This window comes from Bombyx mori, chromosome 6 (genome assembly GCF_030269925.1).
Source record: "Bombyx mori chromosome 6, ASM3026992v2".
Lineage (NCBI taxonomy): Eukaryota > Metazoa > Arthropoda > Insecta > Lepidoptera > Bombycidae > Bombyx > Bombyx mori.
In genome coordinates, this window is record NC_085112.1 from 16,093,256 (window position 1) to 16,116,931 (window position 23,676).

The 23,676-nt window shown below is 35.6% G+C and overlaps 2 protein-coding genes across 5 annotated transcripts in view; one reads left to right on the forward strand and one right to left on the reverse strand.

Annotated features, from left to right (window-relative positions):
- Positions 1-3,860, reverse strand: part of LOC101744031 (cadherin-89D) — a 76,618-nt gene extending 72,758 nt beyond the window's left edge. The window contains exon 1 of the mRNA XM_062669178.1: positions 3,695-3,860. The gene's annotated coding sequence lies outside the window, so the exon portion shown is untranslated. The remainder of the gene's footprint in view (positions 1-3,694) is intronic.
- Positions 606-21,902, forward strand: LOC110385287 (uncharacterized). 4 transcript variants are annotated; one of them, XR_009973421.1, is made up of 3 exons: positions 606-757; positions 837-940; positions 7,750-8,092. XR_009973421.1 is itself a non-coding variant. In XM_062669221.1 (2 exons), exons 1-2 carry the CDS (start codon positions 2,863-2,865, stop codon positions 21,234-21,236), a joined length of 1,002 nt encoding a protein of 333 aa, XP_062525205.1. In that variant the 5' UTR covers positions 2,731-2,862; the 3' UTR covers positions 21,237-21,902. The 4 variants fall into 4 exon arrangements, 2 of the variants coding, with proteins under 2 accessions (XP_062525205.1, XP_021204034.1); XR_009973422.1 differs by lacking the exons at positions 606-757; positions 837-940 and adding an exon at positions 2,731-2,901; XM_062669221.1 differs by lacking the exons at positions 606-757; positions 837-940; positions 7,750-8,092 and adding exons at positions 2,731-2,901; positions 20,274-21,902.
- Positions 21,903-23,676: the final 1,774 nt, after the last annotated feature.

The following is a 23,676-nucleotide window of genomic DNA, read 5'->3' on the forward strand; positions in this document are numbered from 1 at the left end:
GCTGACCTGGCAGACTTTGTAGTGCTTCAATCGATGACCTAAACTTTTGTATAAAATAAAGTTAAAAAACAAACAAAAGGTATCCGTCCGACGGGGGACATATCAAAGGAAAAACAAAATTGTTATTTTTAAATAAATTCCGAGCATTTTCATATTTATCTACCTTTTAAACCTTCTCTGTACTTCCACAAATAATTCAAGACCAAAATTAGCCAAATCGGTTCAGCCGTTCTCGAATTTTAGCGAGACTAACGAACAGCAATTCATTTTTATATATACAGATTAACTTAATGCGATTTGAAACTGCCTGTAAAGGCTTACTTTAATTTTAAGGAAACAAAAATTTTTTGTTAGTTATTTGTATCACCACTTGTTCTCAACACTCCGACCAGTTTCAATCCTTTAAATTAAGTTGACGATTTTATATTTCAATACTCACTAGCCTTCCAGCCCGCAGCCATTATGTTAGAATCTAATTAGCGGATCTTCTGTCTAAAATATCACATTATTTATTAAAACTAACCAATAAAACGAAACTATTTCAAGGAATTCATTAGAATAACTCGTATTTTTATGTATATGTAATATCACAGCAAAATTTTTAAAACAGATTCAAATGGCGTGTCTTGAGGACACGAAGAATTACTTCCAAGACGTGGTTATAACGTCGTGTAATATTTTGAACTGAAGATGCTCATGTGATTATGGACTGTGCACCTATATCGGCCTTCTCATGCCACGTGTATTATTGATTTAGGTATGTAGACGAGTTCAGGACCTAGCTGGTATTAAGTTTCGCACTAACTATGTCGAATAATGACCGTTTTACTCTGTAGAGGGTTTAAGCGCGGCGACATTGCGACAGTGAAGGGCAGGAGGACCTACGCTCGTGGTCTGAGTATACCTGCTACTACCAGTGAAGTCAAATACTGAGGAGAAGGTGAGTAAGCCCCCACGAGCTGAAACTACTGCTCTGCATCTTTTTACCGTTTTAACAATTAAGCGCCCTAGTTCTAAGATACTTACTGGTGATCTTACTGGTGGTAGGACCTCTTGTGAGTCCGCGCGGGTAGGTACCACCATCCTGTCTATTTCTGCCGTGAAGCAGTTTATGGGTTTCGGTTTGAAGAGTGGGGCAGCCGTTGTAACTATACTTGAGACCTTAGAACTTATATCTCAAGGCGGGTGACACATTCACGTCGTAGATGTCTATAGGCTCCAGTAACCACTTAACACCGAGTGGGCTATGAGCTCGTTTACGCATCTAAGCAATAAATAAATAAAAAATACCATGGTGTTTTCCAAAGTCGCTTAGCATCAGATGAGCAATAAGTTCGCCTGTCCGTTCGCTTTTCCAAAATCAAAGAGAATTAAGTTATTTATTAACATTTTAATTTTCCAATAAAAAACGAACAACTAAAAATGGTTAAACGAAGCCCAGACTTCACCACGACTTGAAACTGAATATTCAATTACCATCAATTTCAATCAAGATTTGAATTTTATTTCGCTTTCTATTGAGATTTACGTATTACGTAATGCATTTATGTTAATATAAAAGCTGATAAAATCACATGAGCTTTCATGTGTCAGCTTCCCACTGATAACGTTTGTACGCGGCACATAGGCTGAACAAATTTGCAGGTTCAAAAATACATTTTATGTTCCTAAATTTTTGTATGATAAGATAAGAGGCCAATTTAAATATAAAAAAACAAATGATCGATAACAAGAAATAAAAACATTATCATGACATGAGTGACCCGGAAAGAACCGGAATGCCTCACTGCTTCGTGGCAGAAATAGACATGGTGATTGTACCAATCCATATGGGCTCATAAGATGACCAGTAATTAATTAATATTTTAGCCGCTTTTTTTTATTACATAGTTAGATTACTTCTTAGTGGAAGTCATTCGTTAAAAAGTGTTTAGTTTAATACGTATTTCATTAGTAAAATTGGTATCTGCCTGCGGGACTTTAACACCGACACAGTCCCATCGCACGATAAGAGTACACCGGACGTCTTATCCTTCAGGCCACAACGTCCTGCGAAGTAGCAGTGCTCTATTTTCTTGCTTAGCTTCCTGATTTCAAAGCCCCAGCTCTTCTACATTTTGGTCACATTTGGGTGACATCTCAGACCTCCCACCTGTTTCTATCACATAACAGCTTATCGCTTCATGCATGTCAGTTAGATGGATAGCTGTTGAGAGGCAATTGAGTTTTTTTGTATTATATTTCAAGATGTACGACTTAGGACCATGGGTCGCGTTGTGGTCTGAGGGGTTCAGAAAATATAGCTCTTCCAGTCATCAAACTCGACGTTCAGAATATAAAATCATCCCCGAACTCTTACTTTGCTGTAGAAATAGCACTAGTATCAAGCCAGGTGGGCTCAGTGTATGTCTTAGCAGCGCAGGATGTTATTGAACCCAAGAAGTTATGTCGTGTTGCTTGGAGATGAAGATTACAGCATAAAAAACCCAAAACTACTCAAAGGTGGAACTGTCGGACAATATTCGCCCGGCCTCTCTAAATAAGATATTTACAGCAATTATATTATACTTATTCTTTTTAATATCGTAAAATTACACAATTAGGTACAAATTGAGAGTAATTTAATATCCATTATCATCATTCAAGTCAACATGTGTTATGTCATTCGGTTAAAGTTAAAATTGGACTTAGTGAATATGGTTTAAATACGTTGCGAATTCAACATCATTTCTTAATGTTGCCAGATCTTAGGCGGCTAGTGTGAATATGGATGTTGCCCGAATTCATTTTGACAAAAAAGTGGGATCCAAATTCAAAACCGGTCATATTTAGCAGTTTTTTTTACACTAACAAACAATAACTATGAGACATGTTACGACATTGCCAGTGAAGCACAAAGGGGTGAGATAATTATGTTCCTACATGTTCCTAGGATACTCACTAACTATATTTTAGATTATAATTGCTACTTCATGTTACAGAATTTTTTTGGATAGTTTCCACAAGTTTTATATTTAATAATATTTTCCAATTCCTACAAAATATAAACAGAATGAAACGTAACTCTCCATTTTCGTAATGTCACATTTCGATTTATACATATGCATGATATTTTTATTGAAATATTTTAATTAAATAATTAGCATGTCACATAGAAATGAAAGTTTTTAATAACTGAATAGTAAATTTTTCGAATGATTTTTATGTTTTCATGAATAAATTTCATTGATTTGAAAATTAAATTGCAATTTAAAATGAATTCAATATATTTTTAAAATTTTGTCATTTTAGTTATTGTATTTATTTTTTATTTTTTAATTCACTTTTTCAATTTAATTTTAAAGAAAAACAGAAAATCACGGACAAGAGTTTGAAAAGTATAAGTATTTTTTTAAGTGTAATAATGACGTAGATTATTTAGTTTTGCACTGATTTGAGAATTTTAAATAAATTAGTAGGAAAACCGAAAACTTCAGTCAAATTCGTGATTATACAATAAATGTAGAGTCACAATTCAATACATAAAAATAAAAAAGAAGAACTTATCATTTTATGTGTATATTTATTATAAACAAAAGTTTATGAGACTAGCTTAACATTTCTTATTTTAATATTGTTATAAATCATATTTTTACATGTACTATAAATATAATTAAATAATAAACACTGTTACAATTGTAAAAAAAAAACTCACCAATTATATCCAAAAAAGAGGCATCCAATTAATTATACTGAAGCACAAAAATTTCGCACACTATGAAAAAAATTCGTCGTTCTTTTTTCAAACGTAAAAGAAGATGGCGAATTAAAAAAAACCGCGTCAGACGCGTACCGGTCGCGTCTTCTCACCGCACGCGACTGTCTTGAGTTTACTGTTTCGACTCCACGCCTGTAGCAAATCAACATATTTAGTCTGACACGTGGCTTCTCTTTAGTTTTCGAAGAGATTAGGATAAGTTTGTGACGATTCGGTACAGATAGTTTAAATGAATAGCTGTTTAAAAACTATGAACAAGATGAATTAATTCTAAACAAATTTATTGTACCGTTTACTAATTAGAAAGAAAAAAGAAATGTTTTTCGAACCTTTTTTTAATAATTTCCTAAGCCAATGAAGAATGTGTGTGACTGTGATTTTATAATTACTAAAAGCAATAGCTTAGTGGCAGCATATACGATTGCCAAAAATGTATCAAGTATTGTTGAAATCGGACACGTGTGAACTTCTTTCTTTAAGTATTCACTGTTGGCAGATTTTGGTGAGATGATCTGTTACACGGCTAGCATTAGGCCGGCTATTAATTAGAACCGTATAATAAAGGCGAAAAATAGCAATACAAACAAACAAACAGGCGATAAATTTAAAATATTATTATGACTATCTCTCTAACGGCGATTGATGTAAAGCATTTTATAATATTACGCAAGAGGCTTTCCAAAGCATCTGCAAAGGTCAAGACACTAAATAGTTTGTTTTCTCCTTATAAATCACACACGTTTCCAGAAATTTTCAAACCATTCATACATCCAAAGAAATGTAATAAATACGGAAAATGTTAATAAGATTTATGTTTTAAAATACAACTTCCAATAGAAGGAACTTATACTGAAGTTGATTAATGTTTTTAAGTACTATCGGCTATCTCATCGCAATATCGGTGCTAGTTTTTTTGTTGTTAGATCATTTAATATTTGTGAATGGAAAGCACCTAAATAATAATACCATATGTATGTTTATATAATATTTCGTGTTAAATGATTATTTCTTTAATGTTGTCTTTCTTTAATATACAACAATGTCGTTTTTTTTGCTTTTGATAAAGCAAAACTAATATTTTACTGAATATAATATGTAGTTAACATAAAATGAAATAGTTAATTATAAAAATATTATATGATAGTTTGCAGTTTCTGATAATTTAATTACATTCGTCATCGTGTCCTAAAGGATAAGACATCCCGTGCATTTATGTTGAGCGATGCATCGTTGTTTGGCGGGTACCAATTTTTCTAATGAAATACGTATTCAATGTTCACGATTGCCTTCCACGGTGAAAGAATAACATCGTGTCATAAAAATCAAACCCGCAAAATTATAATTTGCGTAATTACTGGTGGTAGGACCTCTTGTGAGTCCGCGCGGGTAGGTACCACCGCCCTGCCTATTTCTGCTGTGAAGCAGCAATGCGTTTCGGTTTGAAGTGTAAGGCAGTTTTGTTAATACTAAGACTTAGAACTTATGTATTGAGGTAAGTGGCGGCATCTACGCTGTAGGTGTCTATGGGCTCCGGTAACCACTTAACTCCAGGTGGGCCGTGAGCTCACCCACCAAACTAAGCAATAAAAAAAATAAAAAAAATCGTCAGATGCTCCAAGCATGATGTTCAGTGTTGAAAGTTTCAAAGTTAAGAATCTTTTCAGTATGTTTTTTTTAATTCAAATTTCTTCAAATAATCTTCTACAAACTTCAAACTTCATCATATCACTTCTGAGCACAGCTATCCTTCCACATAATATGAAGTGCAGTCCACACAGCGACGCTGCCAGTCGAAAGCTAGTGTTATATAAACTTAATTATGTACATATGTATATCCTGTCGGTATCTAAGTTTATTTGTTCGTGTCAATTGCAGCTCGGTGCTTGTAAGAGACCTGTTTGGCATCACCGTCAATACACGAGAAGTGTCTTTGGCTTGTTTCCTACAAATTATTTTTATACGCATTGAACGATGCTCAGAGCGAGGTGTGATAGAAATCAAATCAAATCAAATAAAAAAAATTTTATTCAACATAAATGAAAGTACATACTTGTTGAACGTCAAAAGAACTACCGCCAATTCACAAGAACTAGCCTCCGTTCTGAGAAGAATTGGCAAGAAACTCAGCGGGCATGTTTTTTTTTTTTTTTTTTAATAAGAAATTATTATTTATTAATTTTTTAATATTACATTTTTTTTTTAAATATGAGTTTTTTACAATGATTATTATAACGTAACAATTACTACAATATTGAAATGCCCGGAGCGAGCAACTCATTCCCACTTTGTGCAATCTTCAAAACAAATAATATTATATAATTAATATTCAAAAGCTGCTGTAAGTTTTATAGTCTCATTCGTACAAATTGATGACAAGCAGAGCGTGATCACGAACTGATGATGGGCTCAAAATTATGAGTATTCGTTAAAAGTTAAAAGGCTTTTTTGTTACTCACACAAAAGTAAAAATCAACCTCTATACTGAAGACGTTACAGTCGAGTTTGGCGTGTCTTGCGTCTTAAAGGCGATGTTTTAAAATTAAATAATTTGCTTTCTAATGAACACACGCTGTGGCTTTGAATAAAGGGTGAGCGAAAGTGAAATTATTTCATTTTATATAGAATTATTTTTGTTGGTAATTTATGTATTGTTATGTGTTTTAAAATTCGTTAAAGGTTTTCAGAATTAATCTACTTTAATTAAATACCTATAGTTCCTATCCAAGTTTTAGTACATTGTGTATTCAGAATTGTCTCCGCCATCATGAAACAATAACAACAACAAATAAATGCAAACAAAGTCTTGTATAACATGTGAAGTATAAAATGTATATCGTGTAGGGTAGAGCCACTAATAATTACAAAAGTACAGCAATTGTCACTGTCAGTCTGCTCTATTCTTGAGGGGATTACTTTTACAAATATAACTTACTGTGAAATAATTTTAGTTTGAAACTTATTTTTTTTATTATTATAATGAACCTGGTTCCATCGAATGTAAATGATGACGTAGCTGCAGCTCTACCAGCCCTATAGAGTAATATCGATGAATAGATCGAATAGCACAAAAGTCGGGATTGCAATAAGCTCACTGGCAATGTTCATGACCTGTTCACTGGTCTGCCAACATGACTCGGTAAAACTGCTAATAATTTTGCCAAATCCATACTTACTGTGTGCCGAATGCTCACAGACCAATTGGCGTAAAACTAATAACCGGATAATTAAAGTTTCCTACAAACTTTCGATTTTAACTTGACTCGTTACCCCAACGTGAGCGGTTTCAGGATTAACTGGTTTATTACTAATCCATGTTTTAATTGAAGCAGTTGTTTATGTAAATGTTTTTGTAAAACGCGAAAGATATTATGTACTAAGACCGAACTAGGAGAAAAAAGAGCTATTGAAGGAAAAAAATATTGGATCGTGCGCAGTCTAATTAGACGTGAGACGTGGTCACTCGAAGTATCACGCCACGAAATCATATCGCTCTTATGAACGCGGTATGAGTAGTTTTATTTATGAAGATGTTTTATTTCTCAAAAAAAAAAAACTCTAAGTAATACACGCGTACTTGCGGCAGGTTTTTTTTTATTGTTTAGATGGACGAGCTCACAGCCCATCTGACGTTAACTGGTTACTGGAGCCCATAGACATCTACAATGTAAATGCGCCACCCACCTTGAGATATAAGTTCTAAGGTATCAGTATAGTTACAACAGCTGCCCCGCCCTTCAAACCGAAACGCATTACGGCTTCACGGCAGAAATAGGCAGGGCCGTGGTACCTACCCGTGCGGTCTCAAGAGGTCCTACCACCAGTAAAAAAGGCTACCGATGCTCATATACATCACGTTGTGATAGGCATCATCCACCTTGAAATTTTGATTAAAATTTCGGTTGCACTGAAACAGAACTGTACAAATCGGAAAAAAAGGCTGAGTTCTACGCTGCACGATAAATTTGACCAAGTTTTAATTAGACCAATTCCAGGAACGGATGTGTTGTCTACACGAGTCTGGATATCTTGTCGACGGAGAATGTCTGAAAGTCGAAAGATCCACGATCGGCTGTTCAGTGCGACGGCATCCCGGGGCAAATGGCATTTGCGCGAGTCTGCGCAACTTAAGCCCTTGATATTTCTAAGAACTGATGGCATAAAAATTTGGCGCTTAGGTAGAAAAGCGATGGGGTTGATACCCACCAAACAGATCTAATACATGGAATGATGCTCAAACCTTTGAACTACCAACCTAAGAATATTCAGTGCATCATCAATAGCAATCATATATTTAATAAAATTTACTAACTACTTAAAATGGTAAAATTTTACTAAGAGGAGGTTTTTTATTCGGGTGTTCCACTGATTGCTCCTATGACATACAAATTGACATACAGTCAATTGAAGTTAAGTTTAAAATTAACGTATAAAGTTAAAATGTTTAACAAAAAAATAAAAAGCATTTTGTACTAGAAAATGCGTGCCAATAAATTATTGCTAAATACTCATTAATAAATTAATATGTATCTGTTCCAATTGTCTTTAAAAAAAACTGGTCGAAATATTTGACGTTGACTCCGATAGTTCTACCAGTCTTATGTAACTATTAACACATTTCACGTCTGGTTGCGATATTGATGCTATGAAAATAGAGTCGGTAGTAGGAGGCACACTTAATCTAATCCGGTAGAAACTACCGCCCGATCCATTTCTAGAATTAATATTCCGAGGCAATTTATGCTACGGCCTAATTTTATAATATATATATACGGCCTATAAATAGCGGGCGTCGAACCTTTCCAACTGTTCTTTCTCTGCAGACAGAGCGGTTGGACAGACCGGCGCTGGTTGAATTTCAGTAATTACGCTATTAATCCTGCGAGTTACATATTAATTGATTCTATTTTCTAAGCCTTTCATAATATTAGCTCACTTCACTGATGAGCTGTTTGAATATTTGGAGATCCTAGCCATATTGCCGATTGGAACTAATGGATGCTCTATTGTGTGTTCAATAGGGAGTGTTGACGAGATATTTGAGCGATATCTTTTTGGAACGAAGTTCCTTATGGGACGATGCGGAGGGGTACCCTAACCGGAAAAAAACGTCCGTAACGTAAGATTTTTATTAGTAATGCACACAGTGTACTACTTAACTTTGTAATAACGTACAAAAAATAACAAATTTTTTTTATATATGTTTTTAATAAATCATTGTGAATAAAATAAAGTTGATAACTTTGTAAAGTAGTTTTTATTTATTTTTATCAATAAAAAAAAATTAATAAAAAATTTATACCCGAATAATTATTTTCTTTATACCTCGAATAGAACTTAAAATTAATATTATTATAATAAGGAACTTCGTTCCTATCCGGTGTCCCACGACACTCCACATCGTTTTTTTTTGATGAAGAGGTTGTTATGTGCCCGGTGGCTCTTCCAACTTATACCATATTGGCGGGTGAACCCGAGAGCTTAGTCAGGTGGATGAAGGTTTGCTAACAACCGTGCAAGCTCTTCACAGAGAAACTTAATCAAAGGCAGCTGCTTCGCGAGTTAATCTGTTACTGCATTGGAATCGCAATCCGCTGAAAAGATCCGAAAGAAAGATAATTAGAGCAGTCTCAGTACCTTTTCCTTTTTAATATCACTCTATTCGTTGGCGTTGTCGGTCTCGTACGTGGTACCTGGTACCTTGTATACTTTACGTATGAAATTTCATCAGGGTACTACATACTCGAGAACAAACCAGCAGCCCGACTGCACCCCTGGCTTTGCTGATGTTCAATAAATATACAGTAATCATTCATCACCAGGAAGGTTGCATGATCTCCATCTCCCGCAGAAAAAAGATGTGTGGTGTCGTGGGACACCGGATAGGAACGAAGTTCCTTATTATAAAAATATTGATTTTAAGTTCTATTCGAGGTATAAAGAAAATGAAACTGGAGGTTTCGCAACAACCCACGTGCGAACTTATTGTGGTACACTTCATTCGCGGTTGTTTGCATAAGAGTTAGTGTATTGCGCAAACGAACGCTCTGAGATCGTGGTCAATGAATGATAAAAAAATATGTTATTTTTTGTACGTTGTTGTAATAATAATTAGGTCGTACACTGTGTGCATTACTAATTTGTACGTTATTACAAAATTAAGTCGTACACTGTATGCATTACTAATAAAAATCTTTCGTTACGGACGTTTTTTCCGGTTAGGGTACTCCTCCGCATCGTCCCATAAGGAACTTCGTTCCAAAAAGGGTTGAACGATTATTGTTTTTATCAATCAAAATCTTTCGTAACTACATCTTGCGTAAGTTAACTTCCGAACCTTCAATACCTAATCCAGCTTAAATATTTGAAAATCTTCAATCCCCGTTCCAAGACCAGTACTATCATCACTAGTATACCGTTAAATTGTTTTTAACTTTGTCCACGGTCAGATAAACCACAGACAGTAACAACACGCGACCACAGAATAATATCGAAAGGAAATTGAGAGAACGCCCTGGGATTAACGGGAACGGTTTTTAGGTGTTAATGAACTTTTGACTTAGTTTGACTTAGTATGACTTATAATATTATATAAAACTTGCAGATCTAGTTACTCGGTGAGGCGTGAGGAGTACATTCCAAAGATTTACTGTTCTATGGAGACAAAACTTTTGAATACCCGTTGTATTTGAAACAAGTGTGAATATTGATTGATCGGAGTGAAATTATCGTTCACATAACTTAAGGATTACCTAGTCGCTAATGTATCAATAAAATCATTAAAATGATTAATTAGGTGGACAATCTTAGGGCCCACTTGGTGTTAAGTGGTTGCCGAAGTTGGCTGTAAACGAAATACAAAGCCGTCTAACTGTCTAATAAGCTCTGCCATGTACTGCCCCTCAGACTGGAACGTATAACTACTACAACCCATTTATTCATAAAACTGTTTCTGACTGTGGAAATTAAATATTGTTCTGATGGTAAGACATGATACCGGAATATTGAAAATGAGAAGCTCACTCGTTGATTATGTCGAAGAGTAATGGGCGACGGTAACCACTCACCATCAGGGTAGGCAGCGGCTTGGCTCTGCCCCTGGCATTGCTGAAGTCCATGGGCGACGGTAACCACTCACCATCAGGTGGGCCGTATGCTCGTCTGCCTACAAGGGCAATAAAAAAAAAAAAAAAAAGAGTTCGACGAGTGAACTAACCCAAAGACACAGCCCACTGAGATTCTCGCCAGAACTTCTCAATGGATCGCGATTCCAATCCGGAGGTAGATTAAGCGAAGCACTACTCTTGCTAGGGATAGTATAGCAAATTCTCTCAGGTTGAGCCCGTGAGCTCACCTACCCGTCTGAGCGTATCTAAAATAGTTCCAAAGGCTACCAGCGAATAGGTAGGAAGAAAAAAAAGAGAAGCTTCCATTATTACCAAATCAGTAGGCGTTTCATTACATAATATTTGCAATACGCATAATTAGAATGTAATTAATTAAAATTTATCAAAGCGAATGCGACACAGCTCGGTTCATTTCCTTATTAAAATTTTGGCATTTAGAAACAGGGTCACGCGCGGTTCGCGCCGATCGTCATGTCATTAGGAAGGTGCGATCTAACGTCAACTTTAGCGCCCGTAATACTGACATATGTTACGAGTCAACACACAATGTAACATGCGTTGTGATGACAATTTGTATTGACTACTGTCGGATTACTATAGAGCTGATACAACAGAAAGTAGGCATCGGTGGTCTGACAATCCAGCGGCCTAAACACTCGTCTAAGTTCCAAGTAAATATTTTCTTAACGCGATTTTTAGTTTTAGTAAATACCCGATATTCCTATTATCAGAGGGAGCTCTGATGCACAAAAAAACATAAGTATAGAAATGGGTAGGTATCAAGCTAACCTATTTTACACCAGTGTTAATTTAGGTAATTTGAAGCTGGAAAATATATTTTGAAATAAACGAACAGCTCTATGTATTTTCCTATAAATAAGAAGTACAGTGACAGCAATAACGCAGTGTTGCAATAGAGTATTACTGTACACTATTGACGTCGCCACGTCCGCCGGTAAAATTACCTAGCTCAATAAATTGCTTCCTTACCTTCAATGCATAGTAATAGAGATGTTTACAACATATATGTATGAAAATTAGTGCAGTTGATTGTAAGTAAATCAAGTGACGTAACTATGCCTGAAATCCTGAAAACCAACACCAATTTCTGCCAAGTGGATACGGACCTAAAATGTTTTTATAAAAAAGTGTAAAGTGGCGCCCATAGGATTTATAAATTTTGATTTAGTTACGTATTATAAAGCGCAATGAGATCCCGCTCGGGTCGGTACCACTATACCATACAGTCCTGGTCTATTTCTACCTATAATCGGAGAGGCAGCCGTCACATCAACTGGTAGTTCGTTTCCAAATGATTCTTGTCCACCTAATGGTTGTCGTCTGGAAGAGATCGCTTTTAGCGATAAGACCGCCAATTGTACTTTTTTGTTTTTAATGTATCGCACTGTTTATTTGTTTTTTGGTGTACAATAAAGAATACTCTCTGTCTCTCTCTCTCACACATCAACTGAATATCTGATGATTGGGCTAGCCGTGAGCTTTAGCAAACCAGAAACATTTAAGTACACACCTTATTCAATGCGTGTAGTCAAATCTGTACTATCACTGTAATATCTTTATATACATATTTCTTCTGTGCGTGTGCTTGTCAGTGAACTCCTCCTAAACGGCTGGACCGATTTGAATGATTTTTTTGTATGCGTTTGGATGGCGTCCTGGATGGTTTAGATTCTCAAATCAGCCCGGCAGATGGCACTGCAGTCGGTATCTAGGCTATTTCTTTCTTAGAAATGATTTATATACGTTTACCGGGCCTGCTAGTGTAATATACATTATAAAGTGTAGATACGGCTTACGGAAACGTTAGCGGTTGAGAACCTACGTACCATACATGAGCTCATCACGACACTTAATGCATATGAGGTTTTTTTTTTTGTGAATTATACATCGTTTATCTTCTATGTAGTCAAATACCAGCTTCGAGAGAAAGTGTTGAAATATTAATTAAATTCGAAAGTGTCATTGATCATCAGAGATTGCGTCACAGTTTGATCGATGTACTTTTATGTTTTTATTTATTTAATAAACACACGCTTAATGTCGTCGCTAAGCATGTTTCGATTTCATTGATAATATTTTACGAGCACTTGCTTAGCTACACGCACACCTTTTTTTTTTTTTTTTATTGCTTAGATGGGTGGACGAGCTCACAGCCCACCTGGTGTTAAGTGGTTACTGGAGCCCATAGACATCCACAACGTAAATGCGCCACACACCTTGAGATACAAGTTCTAAGGTCTCAAGTATAGTTACAACGGCTGCCCCACCCTTCAAACCGAAACGCATTACTGCTTCACAGCAGAAATAGGCAGGGTGGTGGTACCCACCCGCGCGGACTCACAAGAGGTCCTACCACCAGTAATTACGCAAATTATAATTTTGCGGGTTTCATTTTTATTACACGATGTTATTCCTTCACCGTGGAAGTCAATCGTGAACATTTGTTGAGTACGTATTTCATTAGAAAAATTGGTACCCGCCTGCGAGATTCGAACGCCGGTGCATCGCTCAACACGAATGCACCGGACGTCTTATCCGTTAGGCCACGATGACTTCAAACGACACCTAAACGAATATCTGTTGCTAGTACCCGGGTACAAGAGCAGGCAGTAAGCATTCTAGGTAATTCCGTATTCTAGAAAAGAATATCACTTATTATCAAATAAGACACACAAATTGTATTATAGTTTTTAATTAATACTGTTGGCAGGCCGGATTGCGAATTGCGTAGGGGAAAAAAGTCAAACTGCTCTATATTACTAAGGACTCTTCTTTAAGCTGTATATAGAAAGTCATGTTTGGTATAAACCATTTCATTCCAGATCACTTGAAAATCATTGTAATTTTTTTTTTCTATTGCTATATAGTCAGATGAGCATACGGCCTACCTGACGGTCAGTGGATACCGTCACTCTTGGACGTCAGCAATGCCAGGGGCTGAGCCAAGCCGCTGCCTACCGCTTAATACTCTCCACAAGCCTCGTTTGAAGAAGGCCATGTCAATTCATATCATATCGTAATCATTTTAAGAAGTAGGGATGAAGTTTATTCCAGTAATTGGTGACGTAACGAGTAAAAGAAAATGTTGTCTCTGACGCGTCCTTATGGTATCCCTTTACGACACCTATAAGCATACATCCCCTTTTGAGATTGATAACAGCATAGTGAAGAAATATTCTCGAAACACTATACGGGTGAGAATTGCGTAACACAGACCGATTCTCCCACGGTTGGCTCAACTAAAAAGTACAAAACCATCAAACTATTCGCGTACTTAACGCCGTCTTTCACGGTCTTCGTAACGAGGACCGTAATTTGGCTATACGCTGACGACAAATTAATTATTAGCGATGCGTAAACGAAACTATGCTATTAAGAAATCACTTGTTTGTTTATTCAGTCTTTGTCAACCATCGCGTGCTGATGAAAGCTCAGGTTACAGCTGAATAGGCTTTGCTAGACCAATAAAACGATCCATAAGGATATACGGAACAATATGTTAAGATACTCATCTGTAAGTATAGTGTATTACGGCTGCTATGAATGTTCAACATCAATAATTACTATTAATTTATTGCGTGTCCGAAGCGCGGAAATGTCATATTCCTTGATGCGCGTTTAGAGAATGATTAAACAAGTTCTTACAATATTATGTAGTATAAAAAAATATTTTATTAGAATATAGCTGTACACGTCCGCTTCGCTGGCCATTTAAAATTAACATTATTATTTCTCACCCCCACACAGATTTTCATCATTAACGCCCCCGCAACTGGTGTAGGGAGTCCAACACTCATATAAATATTAGCCTATCTATTAAGTGCATGTATTTTCTACATGGATACCAAGTTTAAAGTCAATCGGATGCATGGTTAAGTAGTTATAACGGAACATCCGTAAAAACCACTGTAGATTTATATATTAGTATAGATTGAGCGGTGACCTCAAAGCCTCTGTTGTACCGTATAAACATGACCCATCCTTCGTCCAGGAACACATTAGCGTTTCCCGACACAATTTGTGTGTAGGTGTAATATGAAATATTATAAAAATATGTGTATATATTTTTGGCTTACAAGCAGACAGACGCACTCCCCCTATTAGTAAATAAAATTCAAATATTGATTTTATCTTTTTATTAAATATCTACTGACAGTTATTAACAATAATTTCTATTCATCTCAATGCAAACCGGCTTAAAATATCATATTGAATAATTCTAACACATTAGCAATATAATGACACGATCAAATACGACTTTTTTACTTTCACTCTTACCGAGATGTAAATAATAATTTTATGGATGTGGTATTTTATGGTGGTATAATCAATCTTCTACACTGCTTATAAGTAAATATATTAGACTAGTAAATTAAATATTTGTGGTTGTAATATATGTGGAAACGATTAGCGCGCCACCTAGCGTCCTGTTGTGGTTCTGCAACTAAAATGAAAATGACTTAGTCTAAAGTGACAACTACTGTAAGTTGTGATTCAAACGAATCACCTACGAGTGAACATTAAGTTCTTATATGTTCCAGTCTGGGTTTGTTACGGCTAGAGAAGTAGATAGCAAAATACAAACTTTTGATTTGTTAGTTTACCCTTGTCAACCCGTTTTTAGTCAACAATAGTCAAATTTTTGCTCCGTGGCTGTATTGTTGGTGTGACATCATACCGGGCGCAAGTAAAACAATTGTTGTATGAAAATAATTTTACTAAAACGCTTTATACCTACAATGTGGAACACTTACAGTTTTCGTCGTCACTTATTTATATAGTTTATACTATGAGTTACATGCCACGTCCAAACTCGTAATGTTGTTCGTGACTCCTCAAATATTAATTTTAATTCATTGAAATTCAACAATTTCAAAACCACTTTCTCAATGCATGCACAACATAATAATTATAATCTGCATCCATCAAACTACATTTTATTTTATTAAATTTACTAATTTGATTACAAACGAGTATGTTAATTTTGTCGCTAATAATATTTCCGACATTTTTGACGTAAATATATATCTACATCTATACTAAATATTAGTATGATGTTTGTTAAAGCTAAGCAGTTGCTAAGCTAAGCAATGTTGAACTAGTTTTAAGATATTCCTGTAAAAAAAACTCTCCACGAGACAGGCAGTGCCTAGTGTGGAGAGTTTTTAGCAAACTGTTATGTGTAAATGTTTTCAAGGTTGATAAATAAATTATTATTGTTATTATTATTATCATCAATTTGTCCTTCAATCTGTAATGAACTAATAATTTTTCATACCAGTGGAACTTTTTTAAATTATTTTTTAGAGTTTAGATGGTTGGACGACCTTACGACCATCTTGGTGCTAAGTAGTTACTGGAGCCCATAGACATCTACAACGTAAATGCCGCCACCCACCTTGAGACATGAGTTCTAAGGTCTCACTTTTAACAGTAAAAATAGTATAGGTAATAATAGTAATTTTGGAAATGACAAACTGGAAATAATAAACGCTATAAATGCCATCCAAGTAACTTTAATAATTCCATGGTTTTACTTTTAACAATGCTGCCGAGAATATTGGTTCTTATTTTGAGCAACAAAGGTCTAGAACAAAATCCTTTTTTACGTGATAGAAGAAGAAGAAAGATGGGACGCTTATTTCCGAATAAATAACAATGCGTAGATGAATTAAAAGCTGTAATGAGTGTTAGAAGCTACCTCAAGCATTAGGTTATATATAGTCTTACTCTATGCTTAAGCACCACATTGACAAACAACAAATACCACTCCTTTTCTTTGGATTTAGGAATTTTACAAATTTATTAGCGCTTGGTAGTAAAAGTTTTATAGCGCCATCTTACGGGAATCAGAAAGACCATCTCAAAATATCTTCTGACATTTTTACCGTAAACTAAATCTGAAACTCTCACGTTCATCCAAAGATGGCGCTTTTATAAATAAATATAAAAGCCATAAATTTTATTAAAAAAATGCCATTTGAATAATATTTTTCATATTAATATTATGCTCTTGAAACTATTAAAATATATTTTTTATGTTTTGATCATTCGATGTTGAGGGGTCACGTGAAGTCACTAACTAGCACCAAAACGTGAATCTCTGCCACTGCTTTATTTACGATTGAATTCTCAATACCTAACAATTTATCTTTTTTTTTTATTGCTTCGATGTGTGGTCGAGCTCACAGCCGCCCACCTGGTGTTAAATTTTTCATGGAGCTCATAGACGTCTACAACGTAAATGCGTAAGGTCTCAGTATAGTTAGAACGGCTGCCCCACCCTTCAAGCCGAAACGCATTACTGCTTCACGGCAGAAATAGACAGGGTGGTGGTACCTACCCGTGTGGACTCACAAGAGGTCCTACCACCAGTAATTACGCAAATTATAGTTTTGCGGGTTTGATTTTTATTACACGATGTTATTCCTTCACCGTGGAAGTCAATCGTGAACAATTGTTAAGTACATATTTCATTAGAAAAATTGGTACCCCCGTGCATCGCTCAATACGAATACTCTGGACGTCTTATCCTTTAGGCCACGACTGAGCGTCTTCTTATCTTCAACACATTTATTAATTTAGACTTTACAGGCTTGTGACTCCTCTCTAGCATCGAATTAATTCTCTATGAAGGCGTAAGATTTTCAAAAATCGATATATAAAATTATGGTAGGCAGCGGCTTGGCTCTGCCCCTGGCATTGCTGACGTCCATGAGCGACGGTGACCACTTACCATCAGGTGGGCCGTATGCTCGTCTGCCTACAAAGGCAATAAAAGTAAAAGCAAAAAAACATGTACTTACTTGTGTACTGTTGAAAGCAATACTGTGTCGACCGTAGTACAGAGACGTTTGGGACGGTGAGAGACTCGCCACACAAACTCGTTTAGTGTTAAGGCACAAGATGTTTTGTTCTTATCCTCTTCACACGAAAAGGGAAGATGGTTATTTAGATTTTATAGTTCGATTTCATTTACAGGATACGACTTGCCATGATCCGCTCTTTTTAATACCAAACTTTGGATACAAATCAGGAGGTAATTTTGAGTTAGATGACAAGGCGAGGCAAAGAATTGCTACTATCATTATTTAAGTGTTTTTTTTTGTCGTATAAGCGGCTCCATTATCTTACGACCTACCTGGTGTTAAGGTGTGGATACTGGAGCTCATAGACATCATATCGTGGATACTATAATCCATCATTAGACATGAGCCAAGTCTTAATTGTGTAAAAGGGTTGTCCCATCTATCTGACAGCTTCGCGGCAAAAATAAGCAGGGTGATGGTACCTAGCCGTGTGCGCTGACGATATGCCCATAATCAGTAGATGAGAGTGTGGATCCTCTTAGTGGTAAAGCACTTACCTAGATTCAAGACTGAAAAGCTGGAATTCATTATATGATGTTGGTTTAGAGTTAAACGTTTGCACTGTAATATATTGAGGCCTTTACAATCGCATTTTCTGTTTTTTTTTTTTTTGTTGTAGCGGTCATAATATCTATCCAAGTTCACGGATAGGAACATTTTTGTCATTGCCGGGACATGGGCGATGGATTCCTTCAGCCCTTGCTTGTTTTTTTTTTAAACTAAGATACATAGGGTAGGTAGCGTAATAAAACAAAGCTCACGAGGGAGAAACTTTTAATTATTTGAATAGTCAATTTTTTTTCAAGAGTGAGAGTTCGATAGGTCTTCCCCTTAAACTTTTCACCTTTTAAAAGAACAGGAACGTAATTATTTGACCGCAAACGACGTCTTTTAGAGAAATACATGTATTCAGCAACCAGTAAATGCTTAGCAAACATTCGTTCATCAGCCTTTGGTTTGGATAGAAGTGTTTTGAAAAGGAATAAACCTCCCAAATTTTTAGCAGCATTTACTTTTGTGCTCAAGAGATTAAAACCGTGGAAAAAATGAAAAAAACACTTTGCATTTTGTTATGGGTGAGTTATTTTAGCGGAAACGTTACGGTTGGAAATATGAATGAAACGGTATTGGTATCTTGCATTAGAATTAAATTCAAGACTGATATAAACTGAAATAAATCAATTATGCATTCAGTTTCCAAGTTGCCTCAACGTTAGCGGTGCGATTATCGGTGTAGTGTTTATGGGTTCTATTAACTGTCAGGAGAAATTACGTTCATTATTTGATCGATTACTCATTTACTCTAGTAAAAGATTAGCAGCAGGGGCAGAAATTTTGTGAGCATTGTGCGAAGGTTTCTGTGATGTGTTTAAAAAAAAACAATTATTTTCAGAAACAATCTGTAAGATGGTATTAATACCGTTAGATTATGTCAATTTCATCAAAGTTCAAGTATCTATGACGACAACTACAGATCTGTACCTAAAATATACATTTTTTTTTTTTTTTTTTAGTTTATTCTATACAGTAAGCTGTCGTAAGACATTCAACCGTAGTTTTGATAAAAAGAATTTCGGCGGTGCATGCACAATGTCCATTGACATGTCCATATCAATTAATCTACAGTAAAATATACATGTATTTAATTTTGTAATTGTAAACACCGAATGTTATGAATGTTTTTTTTTTGTTTAGATGGGTAAACGAGCTCTTGGCCGACCTGGTGTTAAGTGGCTGCCGGAGCCCATAGACATCTATAACGTAAGTACCGCCACCCACCTTGAGACATGGATTGTAAGGTCTCAGTTTTAAAATTACAACGGCTGTCCTAGGCAGGGCGGTGGTATCTATAGGTATATGCGGACTCATAAGACGTCCTACCACCAATAGTTACGCAAATTATAATTTTGAGGGTTTGATTTTTATTACACTACTAGCTGACCCGGCAGACTTCGTAATGCCTCAATCGATAAATAAAAGACCTAAGCTTTTGTATAAAATAAACTTAAAACAAACAAAAGGTTGTTATTTTTATGTAATTCCGAGCATTTTCATTGTTATATACCTTTTGAACCTTCTCTGGACTTTCACAAATAATTCAAGACTGAAATTAGCCAAATCGGTCCAGCTGTTCTGGAGTTTTAGCGAGACTAACGAACAGCAATTCATTTTTATATATATAGACATTATTCCTTCACCATGGAAGTCAATCGTGAACATTTGTTAAGTACGTATTTCATTGGAAAAATTGATACCCGCCTGCAGGATTCGAACACCGTTGCATCGCTAGATACGAATGCAGCGGACGTCTTACACTTTAGGTCACGACTACTTCGACGAATATGAATATGTTATCCATTCAATTAAGCAATCCAATTAAGATTTCAATCTCCTTCCAGCTACAGTCCTGAACTAGAGCTAGAAGACTATGACTAAAAACTAAAGGAATAAAGTCATAAATACGAGTAAACCATGAAGTAACTTTATATTGAAAATTTTCAGATACATCTCAGTTTCAAATTGAACAACGTCGATGCCAGCATAGAATATGGGATCGTCAAGAACAATAACGATTGGATACCGATCACTGATCCAGAAAAATATGTTCAACGGGGACAATCCGGTGATGGCGAAGTAAAACCGTATCATGAACTCAATAAAGAAGCGGAATTCTTGAAAAAGATTGTTCACCGTGATACTATGAATGATGAGAAATACACTGCTCTTCGACAGTCGAGAAACATGAGATCCAAATGCAAGGATCTAGGCGATGCATTACTTAAATACTATTTCAACATTGCCAATGATTTCAACAAAGACATTTTGGTTTATTTGATCAATCTATCTAAATCTAGATGTCATGATGACGATAAAATTGAGACTGGAAGTATTAAAAAATCACCTGTTTCGTTGTTTAGATACGACAGAAATCCGAAGAAAATTCCAGACGGTGAAGAAAACAATTTAGCGCATTTTGAAAATAATAGAAATGAAGTATATGCGGAAGTGGATTCTAATAAACATAACATACTTAATGAACGAACATACGAGGTGACAGAAGACACAGAACTTGATCAAAATGTTGGAACCACGAATAATCCATTAAATTACATTCATGAAAAACCTGAAAATGACCTAAGAGAGGGGAGCTTGAATACCACAGCTAAACTACAAGACATACTTTCAAAATATGGAATAAACATCAATGATGATTTACCCAATTATGCTCTATCAAGACGTCTCACAAGATCTATGCCAATAAAAATGCCTAGGTATAACAACCATTTGCCTCTAGACCCATTGTTAGCAGTTTATCTATCTAATTATGGACATTATTTACCTGGTGTTTATGGACTAAATAATAAATATTACAATTTATATGGGTATTTAGCATCAAATAATATCCATAACAACAGACCTTTTGGATCTTATAAGATATTTTCTGATACCGATTCTAGTTTATAGACACACAAATTTTAAACATAAAGAAAATGTGTGGTGTCGTAGAATACAGGATAGGAACGAAGTTCCATATAAAAAAAAATCGCGCTGAAATATCGCTGTGCGGAAAACAAGGCCTTATTCCACGGACTTTTTCTTACGGTTTTACTATCACATTTTTTTCAGTTCGGTCGCGCAGCAAAATCCCCGTCTCCTCCAAGCCTGCCGTAAAGAACTTCGTTCCAATAAATACTCCTAGTATTCAGTTTGAGGTCATTAAGCAATTTATAAGATTGTAATAGTGTTTTAGTAACATTTACGGGACGTTAAATATGAGGTTCTATAACTACCTGAAGATCCAACACGAAAAGAGGCTCTGAGAGCATAGGGATTAAGACTACACCAGTGGTACATAATTTTACGTGCTGCAATATCCAAAGATAGAAAGAGCCTTAGTGGTTATCAAACTCCAACAAGAGACAGCAATAGAAGAAGAAGATACACAACTTTTTGTCGCATTCGCGCGTAAAAACATACTTGGATGTAGTTAAGACTTTGATCAATGCAAAATACCCTTAACCTTGTGTTAGTCATAGGTCATAGTTAATAGTTACTTGTGTCTAAGTGTGACTATAATGTAATATTCATATGCACTAATGAAAAAAATACATCTCCAATTAACTCACTGAACGATCTTTACTTGATCATTCGTTTCATTTCACATCCTTAAATGTTGGAGACTCTCCAACCGCAGCGACAGTTTCATGGGAGGCCGTGATAAGTGACCATTGTACCGGAGCCAGTTCCACCAGATTTCTAGCCGAGGTTTTTACCTATTTAAATTGCCTGGGGTTTCGCTTCGTTACCGTAAATCTTTTTTATTTTACCTCTATACATTTCGTTTGGTTTAAATAAACCTTTTGAATATTTTTGGTTCAGATCTAAATAAAACTTTTCGAGGCTCTTTTTAGGTTGAAAGCTTTTTTAAATAGCTTTAAAGGAATACTGTGCGTTATTTTCGAAGAGAAAATTATTAATAACATTGGTGGGAAATAGGAGCACTCACACACATTTCACTTTTTAGATACTATTTTAATTACTGTAGATGAAATCTATACCTATTTTTCTGACACGGATTTTCTGAAACGGTATTTCAACAACATATTATTTTGTGGCCTTTGTAATACCATAGGGAACAGCCAAGTCGTTACCTACTGCTCAGTGCTCTCCGCAATCCGAGTTTAAAGAAGGACATGTCATAGCGCTCGTGAAACACCGTGGAACATAGTTCATCCCAGGACCAAAAAAGATATGTGGAGATACACTATCGATGAGCGCAGCAGGTTTATCGATGATGATTTTTCAGATAGCATAATTTTATTCATTCATCACTATGAACTCCGCTCCGGTTTCGTGAGAGGTCACTACATCTCTGTTATCGTCGTAAAAAGGAGATGGAGGGATAATCTCGAACTATTCGTCAGAGCGCTCTTGATACTCTGACATCAGTCGTCAGCATACCAGCTTACGGCGAGTTATAGCTTAAGAATGTCAGTCAATGATAACAGCAGAATCATACAGTTTTAATTTGTTCGTGCGAAAATAGAACCAATACAACCGTTATTAGTACCAATAAATCAAGTTCATCGTATCTTCCAAAAGGTGGTAGAACGGCAAGACAAATTTGTGAAACAGTTTTAATAACATTTGCATTTAGATATCAATTTTGATCTAAAAAAGTAATAAGGTACCCTGACGAACAAAACTAAAATCTAAATAAGTATCCGTGCAATTAAATTGCAAATTGAATTTTTTGTAGAAACTAAGTTCGTTCTTATATGTCTGAGCTCGAGATATCTAGTAGGTATTACAAAGCCCAAATAACCCCAGACGGTAGAGATCTTAGCAAACTCCTTTGGAAAGATTGGTCACGCAAAAAGGCAGGGCTTTTTTTCAGAACAAATTTTCCAACCCGACGAATTTTTGCAACTCAAAAGGAAGACTTATCTCAGACGAGAATTCATTTTCAGAATATCTGAAGCACTCTTCTAGATTAAATATGTAGATAGATCTTAGGCGAAGGAAATTTGGAAACTAAAAGCCAAAAGAGATTGATCTCCTTGATAGTTTCAAATTGCAGATCAGGAGGACATACATAAGTATACGTTGTATAATATTTTGTATAGTAACCGCTTGATTAGAAGAAAACAAATTAAAACAACTTTTGCGGACTGTCATTCACCACCAAGAAAGCTGTAAAGAATTCGAAGCTTCAAAAAGAATATTTATTATAACTAGTGGTTCCGCAGTAGTCGAAATTCGACTATAATTAATTAATATTATAACTTTGTACACTATTATGATTCTATTGTCAAAGACTATTATACCTACTTCTATAATCACATATTTCGCTAAGACTACACTCTAGACAAATATTAATAAAGACAAACAATATTGAATTTAT